We start from the raw sequence: 21,155 nt of genomic DNA, 5'->3' as shown, positions 1-21,155 counted from the left end.
TGACAGGACAAGAATTAATGGGTTCAAACTGAGAAGGGAACATTGGGGTTAAATATATGGAGGAAATTCTGCCCTGTAAAGGGTGGGCAGGCCCTGGCACAGGGTGCCCAGAGAAGCTGTGGCTGCCCCAGCCCTGGGAGTCTCCAAGGCCAGGATGGACAGGGCTTGGGTGACCTGGGATGGTGGAAGGGGGTGGAATGAGATGAGATTAAAAGTCGCTTCCAACCCAAACCATTCCATTGTGGATGATACAATTCCTCCAAAGCCATCTTCCCCTGGCCCCTGGAACTTTCTAGAATAGATAAGGTTTTCCTAGATACCAAGGCTGAGCCAAACTCTTTAAGAATTTGGTCACTCTCCTAACACCTTGAAAGATAATTGGTTAGAAATTAGTTTGTATAATTGGTCAGTTCACCTCTGGAACTTTGGATTTAGACTGGATGCTGTTTTTTGTATAAACTTTTATTGGTTGTAGTTTGGATCCCCCCTAAACCTACAAATATAACTGTCTGCCCTTTGGGGATCCCTGCCCGACCACCCTTGGCATGAAATAAAGATTCTTGTGGAACACAAGCAAGGCCTCCAGTCTTTCTCTGCTGGCTCTGTAAGCTCCTGAGAGATGGCTGATCAATATTAGCACTCTCAGGTCCTGGTAAAAAAACTGCCAGAGACAAAAAGAAAGCTTACATTCCATGACTCTTCACCTGATCATCACCAGTCAGTGATGCCTCACCTCAGCAGGGTCCCCACCCAGGACAGCCAGACTCTTTGGGATCACCAAACTCATCTCACTTCACCCACCTGACACCTGCTCCAGTTTCTTATTTTCCCAAAACTAGCTAATCTAACCTGAGGCACAGTAATTAAGCCAGGCTGCTGCAACGAGGTTTGAAAACATCCCCAACACCCCCTCTCTTCCTGGGAGAGCAAATGAAACAGCTTGTTACCATGAAAGATTTATTACTGACTAATGCACGCAGGAAACCTGATGCTCTGAGTGCCAGAGACATTCCCAGCCCCGATTCCACGTGCCCCAAACCAACTGATCCAAGCAGGTTTTGTGCTGGCTGTTCTCAGCTGCTGAGGCAAGAGGAGCTGGCACTGAAGGTTTGTCAGATGCTCTGAGCTGCAGCCTGAGCTCACAAAGAGGGGTTGTGCAGGAAAGGCAGAGCAGAAATAACCATGGTTTTGGGATTAATCCATCCTGGGATGAGGAAGGTGTCCCAGCCCTTGGAGATCAAGATGGGTTTAAAGCCCCTCCCAGCCCAAACCAGGGACTCTGTGCCATCTCCCTCAACCTGTGGGATGGAGGTGAAGCTGCATCACCTCTGCTCTGCCTCAGCTCCAGGTAAATGGTTTGAAACCAGATCCTGCTTGATTTAATTAAGTCATGGGAAAATGCACAAGGGACTTAAGGGTACAAAATGAGAGAGCACAGATGGTAAATGTTCATCTCAGCCTCAGTTTAGAAGGTCAGAGATTTTCTTCTACATCTTATCAGGGGCTGAAAATTTCCCATTAATCACTTTTTTCATATCTAACACCCATCAGATTTTAACTCTGCTCCAAGGAGCCCAACTCCTGAGCAAACCTTCACCAAAGACGGGGGATACAGAGCAGGTCTTCTTAAAATACTATTTTATTTGTTTAAAAACCATATTCAAGCACTAGATGAAGGAGTTCTATGTTGCATATTCCATACTTTGTTTGCAAAACAAAATCTTTGCAAAAGATGCCAGACCAGGTGAGATTCCAGGGATTTCATGCTGCATGACAAATATTTTGCTGAAGTAGTGCCACATCAATCTCACCTCACATTCCCCTCGAGAGGATCTGGACCAAGAGCTACAAACTACAGATCTAGAGGGGAAAAGGCAAATCTTTGAGCCACATGACATTAATTTCCATAGAAAAACACCTAAGAATTTTGTATCATGTCCTTAATTTTCTACTGGGGGTGAAAAAGCCCAGAGTGGAATCCAGAATCATGTAATGGATAATATTTATGTAATGGAAACACAATGTGGAAGAGATTCACTGCAAAATCCTAAGGTTGGGATGATTTTCAAATTACTTTCTTGTTCATTCTGGCCACATCTTGAATCAAGTTCCCTATTTCATAACCAATGGAAAAATAACTGGCAAGATATAAAGAAGAAGTATTGGAAGCCTAACAAATCAGCAGCATCTGAGAGCCAAGGAATTGCCAGAAAATGAAAATTGCTCTAATGGAGCAGTGAGTCAGGAAATAATGCATGGCCCTAAGTCCAGAAAACTGCAATATGCCAAACAAATTGCTTGGAATTTGCCCATGTATAAAATAAATGGTTTCTCTACTAAGCCTAATTCTTCCAGAGAGCATTCAGCTCTCCTGGAGATCAGGTCTCACACCACATATTCAATATTTCATGGGAGATCAGATGGGAAATACTCTTCAAATTCTTAGTAACCCTCATTTTAAAGTTTGGTAGTGACAATCATAAATCCTTCAGGCTTTTTTGTTTTGGTTTTTTTTTTCCTTTCTAAAATGAACAACTAGAGTCTTTCATTTGGGTATTAGCAAAATTTACAGCACAAACCTGTGCCAGATTCAAACTTGTGCTTCAAGCAAGACCAGCAGTGCCTGGCAGCATGAATTTCTTCTGGGATCAGAAGATTTAGGATGGGGCTGAGAAGCCAGCCTCTTTCCCAATTACTCCTTTTGGAAATCAGCAGCCTTGTAGTCAGGCTGGAAAAGGCAAAACATCACCCACCCTGCATGGCTTGCCAAGGAAAACAAAAATCTTATTCCCTGAGTGATCCCAGGCAGGAATTACAGCCCCCTTTGGGAATTACACTCCCTCTAAAGGTGACCATGTCCCCAGGTGACAATGACAGATCTTTCAGGCATCAGCCAAATTTAAATCCTGTAACAGTGAGGATTTACTGCCTTGGGACACTGGAGTTTTGTCAGTGAGCTCTTAGGGGGGAGCTGCAGCCTTCCCACCCCCTCTGCTCCCAGGGGATCACCAGGAGCACCCCAAAAACTGAGCCAGGGAGCTGCAGTAAACTGGTGAGGAAAAGAATAAAATGGGAAGGCAGAAAAATAACTTTCCAAAGAGCATCCCATGGGCTGTGCCAGCAAATGCTGCTGCAGAGGTTAAACACAGAGCAGGGACCTGTGCAAGGGTGAGGCAGGGCTGGCATGGGCAGCACACTCAGCCTGACACTGGCATTGCTGAAATCTCCAAAAGAGATTGAACAATCAGCCAACTGAGCAGAATCAGCTGCACAAAACCCCCAACTTTCCAAGTCTTTTATCATGGGAACGAGGGGCAGCTGGCAAGGGGAAGGCTGACTTCCAAACATTCAGTATTTGGTTTTCAGAGCAAGTTACTGAAGAACAGCACTGGAAGAAGGGGCTGTGTTTGCAGGGAGCATCACACCCTCTGGTTTCTCAGATAATGCTCCCCACAACCTGACGCACTTTGCAAGCAGAGCCCAGCTATTCTCACATTGCTCTGGAGGAGAAGTGTCCCTACAGCCCAGGAGCTGTAAAAACCACGAGATCATTGCAGGTGGTACATCAAAGAGTGCTGTCAAGCCTGTGATCTATCTCAAGCTTGGCAATTCTCCAGGCACAAAATCTGACATTTAATTAAGGCCAGCACCTTTCTCATTCAAGCACATCCCTGTGTTATTATGAGCCCAAATGTCACCGATGGCAATGATGGGGACTGGGCATCCACAAATCTTTCTTGGGAGATCTGGACTGTTTGGGTCAGAACAACCCCTCAGAGGTTGTTGTTGAGGGGAATCACAGGGGCAAGGTCTGGTTCTCTGGGTTGCAAAGGTGTTTGCACAGCCCTGCTCGACACAGACCTTTGGGGGCTTGTCCCAAATGTCAGCTCAGTGACAAGGACACCAGGGAGGCACCAGAGCTTGGTGTCCCAAACCTGCATCCCTCCCACCTCAGGCCATCCTTCCTGCCCTATGGACACAGACACACACAGACACTGAGCTGCAGTTCTGCTCTCAGGAGTGCTGGCTGTGCATGGTCACTGCTGTAAGGGCACAAAACTCACAGGAGCACACATGACCTGCTGGAGTCCCTGTGGATGTCACTGACACCCATGGCAGCCAGCCTGACATCCCACCTCATTCCTGAGAAATCACCTAGAAAATCCTACCAAGATGATCCACCAGAGTGAAGAAATCTTCTGCTTGACTGACTAAGGAAGGATTTGAAAACCCAGAAGTCACAGATTTCCTTTTGGGGCATTTCCCCCTAAGAAAGGGAAAGGAGAACAAACCAAACTAAAACTACCACCTTTGTTTTCCCACCAATTGGTCTCATTAATTTGGGAAACCAACTGCTCACCCAGAATCAGAGCTGTCTCCTACATCTCTCCTTTGGGTGACACAATGGATCCACAGCCTTTGGACTGACCCCAGGACATGCAATAGGAAAGTTTAATACCAAACCCTCTCGAAGATCTGCCTGACATTATCTTGGAGGCAGCAGCATCATCTCAAGCTTGATTAACTGAGTAGCAGCCAGCTAATTAGTCTCCTAATGAGTCATCCTCCCAGCTCTACCTGTGAAAGTTCGAGAGGCAGAGCAGAAATCCCACAGAGACCCGCAGGAAACTCTAATACTTTAATATTTTTAATGTCAGCACAGAAGTAGAAACATGCAATCCAAACATCATCAGTTACAGAACTGGCTACTAGAAGAGAGAGAAAAGAGAAGGAAAAAGGATGGGACACTTTGCAGGACAAATTTACCACAATACCAGCACAAACAGTACCAGTAGATCTGAGGAAAACAAGCCCTAAAAATTCAGAGCAAGTGTTGTTATGGCATCACTGCAGACAGCCAGGTTTCTCCATGGCTCTGAGTAAACAAACACACCCTTCCTCAGAGCTACCTGTCAGTGAGGACAGGAAAACAGGAGTAAATTTTGTAAAATCCCTTATCCAATCTCAGACCTGGGGAAGCAGGTGAAGGGGGATGTGAGTGCCCAGCTCATGGGCTGGTGCTTCTGAGCACCTGTGAGGAGCAAGAGGCAGACATGGAAAATTTTGGATTAGTCATGTTACACACCACCTATTTAACAGCCAAAAGGCACAGATAAGAAATAGCCAGGCCCATGTGTAGAGAGTTGGGAATGTATGAAAACACCTGGGAAAAGGAGCAGAGCTCCCAGGTGCTACAGAAACACAAACAGCCATGGAAAATCCCACTTTGTCCTTCACAGAGCTGAATACCAAAGCAGATATCCACATGCTGCAGCAAATCAGCCTCCACTTAGAATGTCCTTATTTTGAAATGCAAAAAGCACCACACATGTTCTGTTCACATCCAAGGGAAACTTCCACCAGCAGGGAAAGAGCAGCTTGTTCCAGCCCGTGTTACCCAAACCCACAGAGCCACCCCAGCCCTTTATTTATCATTTACCTTGTTGGTAAATGATTGGGCACAAAGCTTCTGAGTGGTTTTGGGGATAGTTCTGCAAATGCAAAAGCGACCACCCCAACTTTCCCAGATTTTAGGGAAGAACTTGAGAAACAGAGCAGCAAAGGGACAGCAAGGACATTGCAAAGGGGATGTGGGATGCCGAGGTGGTGCCTGGGCACGTTCCTCTCTTACCTGCCTCCATGAGCTGGCACTGCTGCCCAAACACCTGGGAGAAGGTGACAGGCCCTGCAGGGCTGGAGCTGGCCGGGGGTGAGTCCATGGCTTCCCTGCAGTCCTGGGTGTTGGTCATGGAGCAGAGCCCCGAGCTCGGAGCCCCCCTGTGCCCCCCGGATCCTCGGGAGGGGACACCCGGGCAGGAGCGGTGCTGCCCCTCCTCGGGGTGCCAGGCTGCTCCTGCCAAGGGAGAGAGCAGCACACGGTTTTACCGGGCTGGCAGCAGCGTTTGCATGGAGCAAACCCAATGTCTGTGCTCTCCCGGGAGGATCTCCTGAGTCCTGGGCAGGTCTGCTGGCTTCAGGCACAAATCGGCGCCAGGCACTGAGGACCGGCCCCTCCTGGGGTACCTGCCATGGTCACAGCAGAGTCACGGGGCTCTTCTCTTCTCCCGAGATTCCCAAACCCAGCTGCTGCCTTGTGAGCCCGGACACATCTCCAGGAGCAGGGGAGCTCTGCCTCGCCGGGATGCGGAGCCGCCGTCCTTGCAGCGGGGAGGGCACCGGGGATGCTGAGCTCCGGCAGGATCGATCCCTGTCCGTGGGGTTCAGGATCCCTGTCCGTGGGGTTCAGGGCTCAGGATCCCTGTCCGTGGGGTTCAGAGCTCAGAATCCCTGTCCGTGGGGTTCAGGATCCCTGTCCGTGGGGTTCAGGATCCCTGTCCGTGGGGTTCAGAGCTCAGGATCCCTGTCCGTGGGGTTCAGGATCTCTGTCCGTGGGGTTCAGGGCTCAGGATCCCTGTCCGTGGGATTCAGGATCCCTGTCCGTGGGGCTCAGGATCTCTGTCCGTGGGGTTCAGGGCTCAGCACTGGGGATGCTGGACCCCGGCAGGATGGATCCCTGTCCGCAGGGCTCAGGATCCCTGCCCGTAGGGTTCAGAGCTCAGCACCGGGGAATCCCGAGCCCCGGCAGGATGGATCTCTGTCCGCAGAGCTCAGAGCTCAGGATCTCTGTCCGTGGGGTTCAGCACCGGGGGATGCTGGAGCTCCGACAGGATGGATCCCTGTCCGTAGGGTTCAGAGCTCAGGATCCCTGTCCAGAGGGTTCAGTACCGGAGATCCCGGGCTCCGGCAGGATGGATCCCTGTCCGCAGGGCTCAGAGCTCAGGATCTCTGTCCGCAGGGCTCAGAGCTCAGGATCCCTGTCTGTAGAGTTCAGCACCGGGGAATGCTGAGTCTGGCAGGATGGATCTCTGTCCGCAGGGCTCAGGGTTTCTGTCCGCAGGGCTCAGGGCTCAGGATCTCTGTCCGCAGGGCTCAGAGCTCAGGATTTCTGTCCGCAGGGCTCAGAGCTCACCGGAGCCCTCCCCAGGCTGCGGGCCGGGCTCGGGGGCTCTCGCCATCCCCCCCGCTCCTGTCCCTGCCCAGAGCCCGCTGCCCTGGCCCCGGCTCGGTGGCGGGGGAGGAGCCGGAGCCGGGCTCGGAGCATCCCCTGCCCTGCTGCAGTGCTGCCTCCTCCTCCTCCTCCTCCTCCTCCTCCTCCGCATCCAGCGCCGCTCCCGGAGCGCTCCGGAGGCGCTCGGTGATGCCAGCCCGGGCAGGGAGCGACGAACCGGCCACATTAACCCCCTCCCTGCCGCAGTAACCCTTTCCTGGCTGCATTAACCCTTTCCTGGCCGTATTAACCCTTTCCTGGCCGCATTAACCCTTTCCTGGAGGCATTAACCCCCTCCTGGCTGCACTAATGCCCTCTTGGCTGCATTAACCCCCTCCCTGCCGCATTAACCCCCTTCCGGCTACAATAACCCTTTCCTGACTGCATTAACCTCCTCCTGGCTGCCTCAATCCCCTCCCGGCTGCATTAACCCTTTCCTGGCTGCACTAATCCCCTCCTGGCTGCATTAACCCTCTCCTTTCTGCATTAACCCTCTCCTGTCTGCCTCAATCCTCTCCTGGCTGCATTAACCCCCTCCCACCCACATTAACCCTCTCCCACCCACATTAACCCTCTCCTGGTTGCCTCAATCCCCTCCTGTCTACCTCAATCCCCTCCTGGCTACATTAACCCCCTCCCACCCACATTAACCCTCTCCCACCCACATTAACCCTCTCCTGCCCGCCAGGATGCTCCAGGGAAGGGGGAACAGACGCTCCCAAACCTGCCCGTGGCTCCGCATCCCGCAGGAATTCCAGCCTGGGCTGTTTCCAGGGAAAAGGGGCCAAGAGTTAACTCCCTGCAAAGTCTGACAGCGCTGATTCATCTTTATTTGAAAAACTCCCTCTGCCGATGCAAAGGATGCTGACTCCGGGAGCTCTGCATGAATCTGCCGTCCGTGAGTCATCAGAGCTTTTTTTGGGGAAGTCTGCTGGGAAGAAATGTGACGGCATGGCTGGGAAAACACAGGAGGAAATTCGGAACTGTCAGATCACAGCAGCAGAAAGCCCAGGGCAAGGAATAAGAGGGACCTGCAGGTAGAACCAAAGCCGGGGCAGGCAGGATGATGATCTGAGAGAGGCCAAGAACACCTGGAAAATTCTGAACAGCAGGAATTGAAGTCACATCTCGTGGTCTGTACACAAAATCCCAGCTGGGTCGGTTTACTGTGTTTGCTCCCCCAGATATTACATCAATTTAAGGAATAAATATTTTGCAGTGAGGCTGGAGAAGCCCTGGCACAGCTGCCCAGAGGAGCTGAGGCTGCCCCATCCCTGGAAGATTCAAGGGCAGGCTGGAGGGGCTCTGGGCAGTTTAATGAAGTTGGAGATGTCTCTGCTCACGGCAGGAGGTTGGAGTAGATGTCCTTTAAACATCCTTTTACTGCTCTAGGATTCTATGATTTATATGATTTTGTGCTCAGATTATCTTTGGCAGAGTCCAAACCAACAGACCAGAGAGTATTTTGTGTGTTTATTTCACTAAAGGAACAAGGAACAAGAGATTCACCTTGACCTTCTCATCTGTCTCATGGAGGAAAGCAAAAATTGGGCCATTTATTTGGTCCATGTGTCTTCAGCATTCAGATGATGTTTTCTTCCTCCCCTAACTGTGCTGTTGCTCTCTCTGCCCATGTCCCACAAAATCCTCCCAGAGTTTGGTAACTTATCTGCAGAATCCACTGCAGAGCTGCATCCAGCTCTGAAATATTAAAGCACAATTTAGGAAAAAGAAAAGAGAAAATAAAATTATGCAAGAGGCTACCTGCAAACCCTTTATCTCTATCTCCTTAGCAAAACTTTGCCAACTTTGAGACATCAGGGGTTTTAGTGTTGCAGGTGAAATCACAGACGTATTTTTCCCTCCTCTCCAATTCCATTGTGCATTAGGAGGGTGCACTGGAGGTTCTTAAGCACCAAAGCAACCCAATAATCTCAGAAAACCTGTGCTCTGCTGAGGATGTGTCACTGGAGGGGGCACTCTGGGATGAGGAGTGGGGTGGGAGCTGTTGGAGGCTGTTTGCTGTTCCTCCATGGCCCTAAAAACCTGAAAGGGACAGCAAGGCCTCTTCCTTGGGCTGGTCTGGGAGGGTCCCTGCTCAGCATCTCCACCTTCTCTCTGGTGAGCTGGGAGCAGAGAGCCCAGCAGTGCCTTCCCTTCCCTCTGGACACACTCCAGGGAACGCTCAGTTCAGCTCAGTACATTCTGCTCCCAGGAAATATCCCTCCCTGAGGTACAGAAATGACATTTTCCACCTCACTGCAGCTCACCTGGATTTTCCTCCCAGCTGACACCTGTGTTCTCACACATGACCCGATGCCAGGTTTCATCCTCTGGGTTTCTGTGCTCACCACAACCCCCTGGGATCTGTTTACCATGTACAAAGCTCCTTAAGGTCTCCCAGTTCTGCTGGGGCCATTGTGAACTCCATCAGCTGCAGCCACTGACCCTGCACAGGAAATAACCACTGACAGAACACATAACCTGACTCAGAGATTCTCTTTCTAGGTGAAAAGGAAATAAATGAGTTTAGGAATAATGAGAGTGATGTGCCCCTTGTTAAAGATGCTGGAGCTCAGATTAGAGGAGCTGTGTTTGCACACAGTGAATGAGATCTGTGGAAATGTGGGAGGAAGGTGAAAGGAGAGCAAAATCAACCCCTGCCCCTCACTGAGGGGAGATTTTTCTGCAAGGACTCCTCTGCTGGAGCCAGATTTGCTCATGAGCAGATTTACCCAGATGCAGCAACACAAGCACTTTAAAAACATCACAGCTGAATTACCAGCAAGCCAAGAGCCAGAAAAAGTCCATTAATGCACTTGGAGAGGGCCTTGCCCAGAGTGGCTGCTGAGAGACCTCCCCAGGTCATTTCACGGGGCTGTAGCAGTTCATTTTCTCCCCAAAATGCCCAGGGAGAGGCTCTGTGCTCCCCCAGCCCCTGCTGGCAGCAGCACAGGCACAGGTCACACAGGGACAGGAGAGAGAATGAGCTCAGAGCAGATCTGCCTCTCTCCATACCCAATTATCCCACTGAACACACAACAATGTGCCACAGGAAATGCATGAAAGGGAGAGGAGAAACTCTGCTGAAGTCATTGCATCATGAGAACAGACGTTTCATTGCTGTGGCACTTCACAGCTCCAGAAATACCCTGTGGGAAATGGGGTCATCCCTACAATGTTCTTTGTAACCAAGGATTTGGGAAAGGGGGAGGGCTCAGGAGAGAATATTCAGAAATTATCCTTAATGAGATGTCATCAGCTATGAATGGCAGCAGGTGAGAACTTATTTCTTGAGTCAGAAATCAGAATTTCACTGGTGCAAGGCAGAGACTCTGGCAGGAAAAATAGCAACCAAGGATTTTTGTATTTTCTTCCAGCACAGCAGTGTCACAAGGAGGGCTGGTGGAATCACTGGCTGGGTGCAGGGGATGGATGGATGTGATAATTCCTGCTCAGACCACTGACATCAGCTCTGGAAGGTTTCTGCAATTCTGATGCCTGTGTCATGCAAGGCAAATGGAATTTTGTAGAATTCACTTTGAAGAAAAGCACTTAAGGTTTGGCATCAGAGGCAGCAATTAAACATATTTCTGCCTTCCTTCAGATTACATATCCAGCAGTTCTTGGCTGAAAGACAATTTTGTTTTGTTGAGTTTTATTCTTTCAAAAAAAAAAGTTTGAAAGGCACAGAAGAAAATGACATAAGTGGTGCAGAAAGAAAAAGCCCTAAAGACTTAGATAATATTTTGGGTAGTTTATCAAAGTAAGGCTTTAGTATGGCTTAATTAATATATAAATATTCTTTCAGAAAAGAAATACCAGCTCTGAAAGGATCTAATCAGTTGGTGCTGGGCACAAAGAGAAGCTGAACTCAGACACAGACTCTGCTAGGACAGAGTGCTGCAGGATTTCCCTTGAAGGTCAAATTAAGGAACATTCCTGAATCAATACACCCAGGCAAGCCTGAATCACTGCACAGGACAGAGGAACCCAAGAAAGAAGTTCAGGGAGTGGGTCAGTTCTGCCAGTTGAACACTCCAGCTGCAGGAAAATTCAATATATAAGAGAGTGAATACATTGTGCAGATGACAAGATGTGAGTTTAACAACAAGCACTGCGTGTTTATATTGCAGATTTTCTGCTGCAATGCCTGTCCCCACACAGTCTGTTCATTCCCCAGAGCCTCAGCTGGAGGAGTGAGGCCCAGAGAAGCTGACTTTGGGCAAGGACATGAGCCTGGAGTCCTTCCCCTCACCCAGCACAGCCACTGGAAAAATGAACAGGAAACCAACCCTGCAAAGTGCTGCTGGAGTCCAGGTGACCCCAAACTCAGCAGAGCAGAACAAAAGGGGGCTGGCCCTGTTTGATCAGCATCTCATATCTAGGATAACATCTCCAGAGCTGTCTTTAAAAACTGCCCCTCCTTTTTCCAGAGCCTGATAGCAACCAAATGCAGGTCAGGCTGGAATTGTCCCCTGCCCCAGGAGCTGTCAGTGCCCTCCTGTTCTTCACAGGGGATGAAATGATTGTCCCTCCTCACTGGGGATGAGATGAGTGTCCCTGTCCCTCCTCACTAGGCATGATTGATTGTCCCTCCTTACAGGGGTGAGATGAGTGTCCCTGTCCCTTCTCACAGGGCATGAGATGAGTGTCCCTTCTCACTGGGGATGAGATGATTGTCCCTCCTCACTGAGGATGAGATGATCGTCCCTCCTCACTGGGGATGAGATGAGTGTCCCTGTCTCTCCTCACTGGAGATGATTGATTGTCCCTCCTCACTGAGGATGAGTGTCCCTCCTCACAGGGGATGAGATGACTGTCCTGTCCCTCCTCACAGGGGATGATTGATTGTCCCTGTCCCTCCTCACTGAGGATGAGATGAGTGTCCTGTCCCTCATAGGGGTGAGATGAGTGTCCATGCAGCAGGACATGCCCTGCTGTCACTTCCATTGAGCTCATCCCTGCCCCTCAGGAGATGTCCCTGCTGCAGCAGGCTCAGCACTGTGTCTGTCAGAGCATCCCTGGTGTGTCCCAGCGCTGCAGCAGCTTGTGAGCAGTGTCCTTGGCTGGGTGTGAGCCCAGGGAAGGGCTCAGAGGCTGCACTCTCACAGCCAGGGGCTCTCAGCAGTGCTCAGGCAGGATGGACTCGTGTCCTGTGTCCCCTCTGAGCACACAGAGCTCTCTGTGTCCCAGCACTGGCACCCAGGGCTTTGCTAGCTGGGACTTTGGAAGGGGACCCAGCCCCTGCAGTGTGGTGTTGTCTGCACCCTGCACACAGAGCTGAGCAGCCTCAGGAGGAGAAGAGGATCCTCCTGACCTGTTTCTGGCTGTAGCCTTCTCCCAAAAAAGCCACAGCTCTAATAAGAAGGAGGAATTAGTGCTGCTTCATGTGACAGCACAGACAGAAGGATGGAGGCACGCAGCTATTTAAAGAATATTTCTCAAGGTTCTCACACAGGGACAGAATGACAGTTCAGCACAATTGGATCCCTTCAAACTTACCTGAAACTGGGTGCAGGGGCTGAGAGCCAGAGAGGCTGTGACACTGCCAGAGGAGCCTGGCTGCCTGTCAGGCTGCTGCAGGCACTGCTGGGTGACAGTGACAGCAGTGGCTTTTCTCTAACAGACAGATTTATAATGCATGAGGAACCTTTAGAATTTCTGGGGTGAAAGAGCCATTTTTAGCCTAGGTTAAATTAATATTACTATATATAATTCAGCTGTTCCCAAACCTATTTATTGCTCCTGCTGTGATTTTTAAGGAATGTGACTGGATTAATGCACCCATGGTGATGGCTGCCCATCACCCTCAGTGATTCCCCTACAGGGATGTAAACTGAAGGAGGGCCCATTGGGGATATTTAAAGAAGGTTTTTACAATGAGGGTGGGCAGGCCCTGGCACAGGTTACCCAAACCTGTGTCTGCCCCATCCCTGGAAGTGTCCAAGGCCATTTGTTCAGGGCTTGCAGCAACCTGGGACAGTGAAGGTGTCACCCCTTGGCAGGGGGAGAATGGGATCAGCCTTAAGGTCCCTCCAGCCCAAACATTTTGGGATTCTATGGGAAGAGCCCTGAAGAAAGCATGAAATGTCTCAATGTGCTGTGATGGACACGATGTGTGAAACAGGGACCACTCCTAGGGAGGAAAGAACCCTCCCATTGCACAGCCAACATTCTCTCCCAGCTGAGGACAGCAGCTCCAAGCTCCACAGAGCTGCCACAGCCAGCAGGAGTCTTGGGTTGGGATTTGTGGGAACCCAGGACATCCCTCTGGCTGCCCTGGATGGTTCCAGACCCTGGCAGGGGGCTCAGGAACCTTGGCACAGAGCCCAGAACCCCTGTGCCTTGGATTTTAACCCCTAGGAAAAATTACCACCCTTACATGAAGAATTACAAGTCACAAAAAATAAGTAGAGTATAAGTTAGATTATAAGGTGGAAAAGTGGGTTTTAAAGATTGTTTATAATAAGGGTCTGGGGTCAGGATGGAGGAATTTGGGCGTGTTCTGTCCTTCTTTCTCCTTCTTGGCATCCATCTTTTGGGTGATGTTGGCACTTTTAGATTGGTTTAGAGTAGAACCAGACTGTACAATATCAGTGATAGGTACTGGAAGATAACTGTAAATAATGTTTATGTAGTTTATAGTATATAGTTTATAATGCCATCCCAGGGGTGGGCAGTGCCTGGGGCTGAGCTGCTGAACAGACCTGGGCTGGGCAGGGAAAGAACTTTTAGATGAGACAGAATAAACACCTCTGGAAACAACAGAAGAGTCTCCTGACTCTTTCTCCAGTGCTTGGGCTGGGACACAGAGACTCTGAAACAACACAGGTGGTTGGCTCAGGCTCCAGAGACATCACTGACCACAGGGTTTGGGTTTGGCTTTGGATGGAGAGGCCACCCTGCAAAGGGCTCAGCTGCTGCTTCTTCATCGTGCAGAGCTGAGTGGAGCTGTCAGGAGGAGAATCCCTGTCTGTGTGCACCAGACCAGGGTGACACTGACACCTCTCCACCAGGAGAACCCCAAACCATCCCATTGTTTCAGAGCTACAGCACAGGCAATCTCTATTTTTAAGATCTCCCTGGCTGAAATAACAATAAATATTTCCATAATGTGATTTTCTACATTAATTTATTGTTCCTTTTCTTTACATGGCAGACAGACAACAGAGCTTCCAGTCTTCCAGAGCAGTTCAGAGTCCCAGCACTAAGCAGGTCCCACCAGTTTATTTTTAATAAACTTCTCAGTATCAGCATTGCCATGAGAGCACTGCAGAGCTGCCAGTGTTGTCCTTCCAAATTTTACAGGCAAAACCTGAGCTTCTTCCCCACCCTCTCCTTGAATTTTCACAAGAACTTGTGACATTGGCCAAGGGCAAAATTTCCCATTTCATCAGCAGGCATGGGGGAGGTTAAAAATTTCCTACAAAACTGTGAAATTCTGCCTTGGGAAAAAATGGCACCCTTTTCCTGAATTCACTGTGAATGAAATCTCCTCACTGGTCCAGAGAAGTGACATCATTTTGAAATGATGGTTTTTTTCTGCAAGAAAAATCACAGCCCTTCCTCCCCAAAAAAACCCTGCATTTCTTATCTGAGGAAAAATGATGAAGTCTGGTGCAACCATGGGTTATTTCATGTTGGTGGCATGAATATTTTTCTGCTACAGCTCAGACTGTAATGGACCCTTCAAACAGCCCAGTACAATATAAAGCTGTGACTGTGGTCTCTTGGTTGTGTCACATCTTATAAAACTTTAAAAACAGAGCATTTACAACCAGGGACATAAAGACATGCTTGTAAAATTGTAAATACATATTTACAGGCTTGTGTGGTAAACCAGAATTTCTCTGGGGAAAATGTTCCTGTATCACAACAATGTACACACCTCTCTCCTTGAGTCTTTCAGCTTTTACAGTTGATAACACTCTAAAAAAGGCAGCAGAAATAAACTGCAGAAGTGACCTCTAGGCACTAAACTGCCAGAATCCCACACTTAAATTAAATGGCTGGAAGTTGAGTGGGTCTGAGGAGAATGGGTTGTTTAAAGCAGTATTTGGGCTATAGGGCAAGAAAACTCTTCCTTGAGCAACAATCCTCAAGTGAGCAGTGATAATTTATACACTTTGTGATCTCTGACAAGGTGTCCTACAGAACTGCACTGGGAAAATCAATCATAAAAAATCAATCAATCAGCAGTGATAGTGGAGCTTTAAGTCAGAGCATGTGGGATTTATTAGCACTGTACACTCCTTTCTCAAGTGATTTAGGTACTCTCCAGAGACAGGAGGAGCATTCCTGTTTGAAAGAACAGGCTTTACCATACTAAAATCACATGATGAGAGGAAGGATGAAATGTGGAGAGAAAATAAAAAGCAAATGTGCAAAACCAAAGTGAGACAAATGATCAGAGAGCTGTGTGCACACCAGCTGCTTGGACACACACATAAGGCCAGGAAAATGAATTTTGGGTGCTGTTTGACTAAAATTTACCCAACTGCCTAGCAGATCTGGATGCTCACTTCCAGCTTTGAATGACTAATGAGATACTCAGTCCTCCAAGGCTACTGTGAGAAATCCCACCTTTGTTTGCAATCAGTACATCTCTTTCAAGAGGAGATTTCTGCTACCAAAAAGCTCCAAAGGGAACAAACCTGGGGACCCTCCAGGCCAGGAATGAGGCAGAGCAGGCAGCAGTGGCACGAGCATCTCAGTCTCACAGTCCTGGACTGGAAGCATCACTGCCAGCATGGGAGGGGATGCAGCTTTTTATGGCTCATCCAGTTCTCAGCCTTCCCCCCAACATCAATTGCACTCAGCCTCCAAGAGGGGTTTATCTAAAAAATATCTAAAATAAAATATATTTTATCTAAAAATCTGTAGTGAGATAATACAAGATCCTGAAAACCTTTTCTTTCCAATTCAACATGTACCTAAAACATTTTTATGGTGAACAGTGTTTTTCTTCTTTAAAGCTTTTCTACTCATTTTGAACAATTTGATTTTCATCAAATTATACCAAATTAACTGCTTTCATCAATTCCATACATACATATTTTTATCTGTCATATATATATATATGAAGATATATAGATCTATATAATTGATCCTTTTTTGACTTTTTCAGGGTGGTGGGAAGGATTATCAACTGGGCACTTGTTTTTCCTTAAGTAACATGTGCATACAGAGATCTGTGCTTATCTGTGTGGAGTGCAAAGTCAAGGACAGGAATAAATGGACTGAAACAAGAAGGAAATACAACAATCAACCCCTTTGGCCTCCTTAACAAATTCCAAACCTGGATGCTACGTTAGCAGGGATCCTGGGAAATCAGGTGCTGGCAGAAGGAACCCTTCACCTCACAGGGAACTGGGCAGGTCTGCCCAGAACTGGCAGATGATGCACCTGGGTGTGATTGACCCCATCTGGGGCAGGAAGGAGCTCAGAGATCTTTCTGCATTTTACCTGTGTGTTTCTGGAATTACAGTAATTTCACGATTATAAGCTGCACCATTTTGACTAAAATTTTGGTCCGAACCCAAAGTGCGGTTTATAATCAGGTGCGGCTTATATATGGACAAAGAACGAAAAGTTGCTGTTTTAGTTTGGAGGACAGGTGTCTGCTGAGAAAGGCAGGAGCTTCTCTTTGAAATGGAGAATGTAAACCACCTCCCTCCAAATTATTATAATTTTGAAATCAAGGGGCTCTCAGGCAAAGATATGGGAATTAGGAATAACAGTTCTTTACTAGGGAAATTAAAATAGAAATACAGCACTACAAAGAAACAAACTCCAAACCCTGACACAGTCAGAGTACAACCTGACACCCGTCAGGCAGGGTGTTGGCAGCAGTCCCATCCCATGGTGGCTGCATCCTCCTGCAGTGACAGATGTGGCTCAGTTGGAGCAGTGCTCCTGTACAAGGTGCAGTTTCCCTCCGCAGCTCCAGTGGTGATGTGGAGAAATCCGGTTTTCCTCTGGAGTCCAGTGGAGAAAGGGGCTCCCTTAGTGTCCCAAAACCTCTGTTTTTATCTTGGTAAGAAATGTTGGGCTCTTCCCCCTGGCTGGAGCAACTCCCAATGGGATGCAGTAATTTTATCAGTGCCACAGTGGGACTCAATGGCCATGAGCAGAAAATGACTGGCTGGAGGAAGGATGGGTTGTGAAAAGATAAAGAACACTGCCCTGCCTGGTTTCAATGGATGCCCATTAGCAGAATATCTCTCACGGAGATCAGGATCACTGCCCCACCCTCAACAGATGGTGATAGAACAGATACCTTTGATCACACTCTGTATTGGAACATGTGGCCTATAATCAGGTGCGGCTTATGTATGGAAAAAGAATGAAAAGTTGCTGACACCTGGAAGTGCAGCTGTCCTCATGGATGGCCTCTGGAAGGACCCCCAAAAAACAAACACCTGTCCAGAGACACAAACACAGGTGCTCTATTTAAGGACAAATGTTGTATTTAAGGACAAGAATACTGCACAGCAACACCTGTGTTTGATACTGTCCCTAAATAAATAATTCTTGAATCTAAACCAGACTGGAAATACAATTATGGCAGCTTTTGAGAAATGGGTGCTTGTCCCTTCATGGAACTGGGCTATCAGTGCATTTCCCAGAGATCATATAATGGTGATCTTCCCACAAAAAATGAGTCCTGATGCACTTCAAAAGCAACAGCATCTGTCCCTTAAAGCTAATGGTACAAAGTCAAGAGACTGGGTACCCAGAGTTCACATGTGGAAACCTCAGGAAAAACCACCACTGCCTTCAGTGGTTTTTGTGGCCCTGCTCTTTCCCTTTAGGATGTAAAACAGAAATAAAGATGATGTAACAGTCAGTTCAGAATTTAACTGCATAGTGTGTTAAACCCTCTGTGCTCTCCCAGGAAGAGCAGACCCATCCAGCCCCATGGCTGCTTTGCCTGCAGGTGCCTGAACTCTTCTCCATCTGCTCTCCTGAGCTCCACACCCTGGGGGACCCCAAGGCCACCCTGTCCCCAGCACCCCCAGCTCCTCACTCCCTGGAGAAGGCAGGAGCCTGCTCTGTGCTCCCTCCCTTGGAAGGAAGGGTGAGATGACAGAAGGAATCACCATTTCCAGCAGAAGGAAGCATTGTCCCTGCTGCCTGCTGAGGAACCCACCTCACCTCACCTGAGCAAAGCAGGAGAGGACAATGCTTGAGGATTACTTCACCTCACCTTTCCCAGTCAGAAGTTTCTGGCACCTGAAAATACACAGAGTTGCATTTAATCAGAAATAGTTCAAGGAGCCACAGTCCCATGTTCCATGGAGCTGGAAGCAGGACAAGTCATTCAGTGACCACTGTACAGGGAATTTATTTAATTTATTTATTTAATTTTGCTTAGATTTCCCACAACTAAATGGTCTGTGCCACAGCCAGGGATATGAACATTCATTAGCAACCACCTCATTATTCAGGAGATAGCAAGCCTCAGAATATTACTAACTATTCCCTCAAATGTTGTTTTTATGAATAGTTTTTACTAACTATTCCCTCAAATGTTGTTTTTTTGAATGGTTTTAAGAAAGAATAAACTTCAGGCTGCAGTTTTGATTTTTATTTTTTTTCATTCTCACCTTTAGCTTTATACATGTTAAGTATCCTGTTCCTTGGCTGTTATAAAGGAGTATATAGGAGATTATAAAGGAGTATAAAGGAGATTATTATCTGCAAGTTAATGGTGGGGAAATGAAGAAGCAGAAAACAATGTCTTGTTTAAACCAACCAAATAACTCAGCCTCACCAATACATGGGGCTGTTATTAATTTACCCAAGCCCACAGTTTGCTTCATTACACAGAATCTCACCACCCCATCAACTAAGGTTTCTGCATATTATCACAGCACTACAATTTGCATCTTTGAGCTTGTGGTGGGCCACCAAAGCAGCCAGCAAAATGCACATTCCCAGGTATGTATTTATTATGACAGTTTTGTCCTGCAGAATATCCAAAATAAGTTTAGTTTGTTTTGCTTCAGATTTTTACTGTAACTAGAAGAGGGAAATTTCAGTTTCTTTCTGTTTAGAATGTCTCCATGTAAATAATGCTTTCTGTCAAAATATTAATTATGACTTCTTCAAGTTCTTCTGTAATTGATTTGTCCAGCATTCACCCATTCAGCCTAAAAGATCCCAAAGTACTTGGCCCACTATTATCAAACCAGTCCTTCCAAGACAGGGATAAAATCCATCCTTACTAAAACTATCACCATCTTCAAGCTCCCTAGGATCCAGAAGAGCAACACCTCAGGTCTTAGAAGATGATGAACAAAACTCTCCTTAAACTTCCATGATGGGCAAAGGGCTGAATGCCCTCACCCATCCTTTGGATCCACAGTGTCTCAGTACCCATGCCTAGGGAAGACCTTATCCCTTTGGAATTAGGACATCACATATTTCAAGAGGAGATTACTGCTGGCAAAAAGCTCCAAAGGGAATAAATCCTAGAGACAGAGCAGCCAGCAATGGCATCTCAGTCTCACAGTCTTGGACTGAAAGCATCACTTCCAGCGTGGCAGGGATGCAGCTTTTTATGGTTCATCCAGTTCTCAGCATTTCAGCCTTCCCCCAAACACAACTGCACCAGTCACAGGAGCAGTGTGGGTTTTTTGGGGTGTGGATGAGATCTCCTGGGTGCCTTGCACTCCTTGCCCACAGAAACAGGAGGGTTTGGGAGCACAGGAGGGTTTGGGAGCACAGGGGGGTTTGGGAGGGGAGCACAGAGGGGTTTGGGAGCACAGGAGGGTTTGGGAGGGGAGCACTGGAGGGTTTGGGAGCACAGAGGGGTTTGGGAGCACAGGGGGATTTGGGAGCACAGGGGTGTTTGGGAGCACAGGAGGGTTTGGGAGGGGAGCACTGGAGGGTTTGGGAGCACTGGGGGGTTTGGGAGGGGAGCACAGGAGGGTTTGGGAGCACAGGAGGGTTTGGGAGCACAGGAGGGTTTGGGAGGGGAGCACAGGAGGGTTTGGGAGCACAGGAGGGTTTGGGAGCACAGGAGGGTTTGGGAGGGGAGCACAGGAGGGTTTGGGAGCACAGGAGGGTTTGGGAGCACAGAGGGGTTTGGGAGCACAGAGGGGAGCCCTGCACTGGGGCTGTACCTGCCTTGGTCAGACATGCCCAGGGTCTATCCCTTGAAGAAGAGGCATGTGCTGGAGCAGATTCCCTGCACTGCCTGGCGCTGGGGCTGTGCGAGGAGGAGCAGGGACATCTAGAGGCCATGCGGAGCCTGAATTGTGCAGGAGGCAGAGGAGCACCAGGCACAAACACACACAGGGATGTGCTTTAGTGTGCCATGGGAACAGAAACCTCATTCCACCGCACTGCAAGCACCACTTCTGAAGGCAGAAGGGTATTTTTGGCTTGTTCTGAACTTACCCTGTGAGTTTATTTAAGCAGGAAACAGAAAAACAGATAATGCCAACTGCAGTGGCCAGGCTCCCACTCCAGCCCACAGTTCCATCACAAACTACAGGAGTCACGTTCTATTCTCTCAGGACAGTCCTTATCAGGTTTTAAAATACATATTCATGGAAAAGGAATTTTCCTTTACCAGAGCATATACCTCATGTGGTCATTTCCCCCAGGCCAAGGTCAGCAGAACACTCTGTCACTGCTGCACTGACAGGACACATAAAGGTCACACAGTGCCTTCATTGCACTTCGAATTTTACACTAACAGTCCCAAAGTGAAAGTGAAAATCAGGGATTTCTTTACTGTAAAATTTTAATTTTATGCCTCAGTTGATGGTAATTTCAAGAAGAAAGCCTGAAAACATGACTTGAAACAAGGGAAGTGCAACTGCTTCTGCCCTATTCTAGACATACAACCTCAGCTCAAATGTACACCCAAGCTAAATTCCATACACTAAAAGATTCCCAAAATCCCCTATTTGTTTTTAAATTCTGCACCTTTTGCTATCATGCACAAACTTGTCAGCTTTCCCTCACACCTGTGCACCCCCACAGGTAATTACAAACCTTCCTTCTCAAGGCAAATTCTTCAAAATTCTGACCAAACCCAACCCCTTATGTTCTTCCAAGGGAACATCCTTTGAAATATCATTTTCTTACA

At 48.1% G+C, this 21,155-nt stretch overlaps 3 protein-coding genes across 7 annotated transcripts in view; 1 reads left to right on the top strand and 2 right to left on the bottom strand.

The window, feature by feature from the left end:
* Positions 1 to 5,893, bottom strand: part of LOC117006774 (kazrin) — a 213,560-nt gene extending 207,667 nt beyond the window's left edge. The window contains exon 1 of the mRNA XM_033079366.1: positions 5,633 to 5,893. Within this exon, the coding sequence (XP_032935257.1) occupies positions 5,633 to 5,750 (118 nt within the window). The 5' untranslated portion in view covers positions 5,751 to 5,893. The remainder of the gene's footprint in view (positions 1 to 5,632) is intronic.
* A 237-nt stretch (positions 5,894 to 6,130) lies between these two features.
* On the top strand, positions 6,131 to 7,580 carry LOC117006779. Of its 5 annotated transcripts, XM_033079379.2 has the most exons (3): positions 6,131 to 6,429; positions 6,474 to 6,524; positions 6,613 to 7,580. In XM_033079379.2, exons 1-3 carry the CDS (start codon positions 6,143 to 6,145, stop codon positions 7,256 to 7,258), a joined length of 984 nt encoding a protein of 327 aa, XP_032935270.1. In that variant the 5' UTR covers positions 6,131 to 6,142; the 3' UTR covers positions 7,259 to 7,580. The 5 variants fall into 5 exon arrangements, with proteins under 5 accessions (XP_032935270.1, XP_032935267.1, XP_032935266.1 ...); XM_033079376.2 differs by having other exon boundaries at positions 6,131 to 6,208; positions 6,260 to 7,580; XM_033079375.2 differs by having other exon boundaries at positions 6,131 to 6,219; positions 6,271 to 7,580.
* Positions 7,581 to 17,889: 10,309 nt separating this feature from the next.
* The window catches only part of LOC117006768 (PR domain zinc finger protein 2-like), a 62,567-nt gene continuing 59,301 nt past the window's right edge, over positions 17,890 to 21,155 (bottom strand). Inside the window, exon 9 of the mRNA XM_033079344.2 lies at positions 17,890 to 18,286. Coding sequence (XP_032935235.1) covers positions 18,247 to 18,286 — 40 coding nt within the window. The 3' untranslated portion in view covers positions 17,890 to 18,246. The remainder of the gene's footprint in view (positions 18,287 to 21,155) is intronic.

The sequence above is a fragment of the Catharus ustulatus genome, chromosome 24 (genome assembly GCF_009819885.2).
Source record: "Catharus ustulatus isolate bCatUst1 chromosome 24, bCatUst1.pri.v2, whole genome shotgun sequence".
Taxonomy (NCBI): Eukaryota; Metazoa; Chordata; class Aves; order Passeriformes; family Turdidae; genus Catharus; species Catharus ustulatus.
Note: the sequence above shows the minus strand (reverse complement) of the source record. Positions and strands in the feature narration are given on the sequence as shown.

Coding starts and splice junctions, on each gene's coding strand:
- LOC117006779 (XM_033079376.2), top strand. CDS start 6,143: ATGCGGAGCCGCCGTCCTTGCAGCGGGGAGGGCACCGGGGATGCTGAG. Junction 6,209..6,259: donor AGCTCCGGCAGGATCGATCC/CTGTCCGTGGGG, acceptor GGCTCAGGATCC/CTGTCCGTGGGGTTCAGAGC.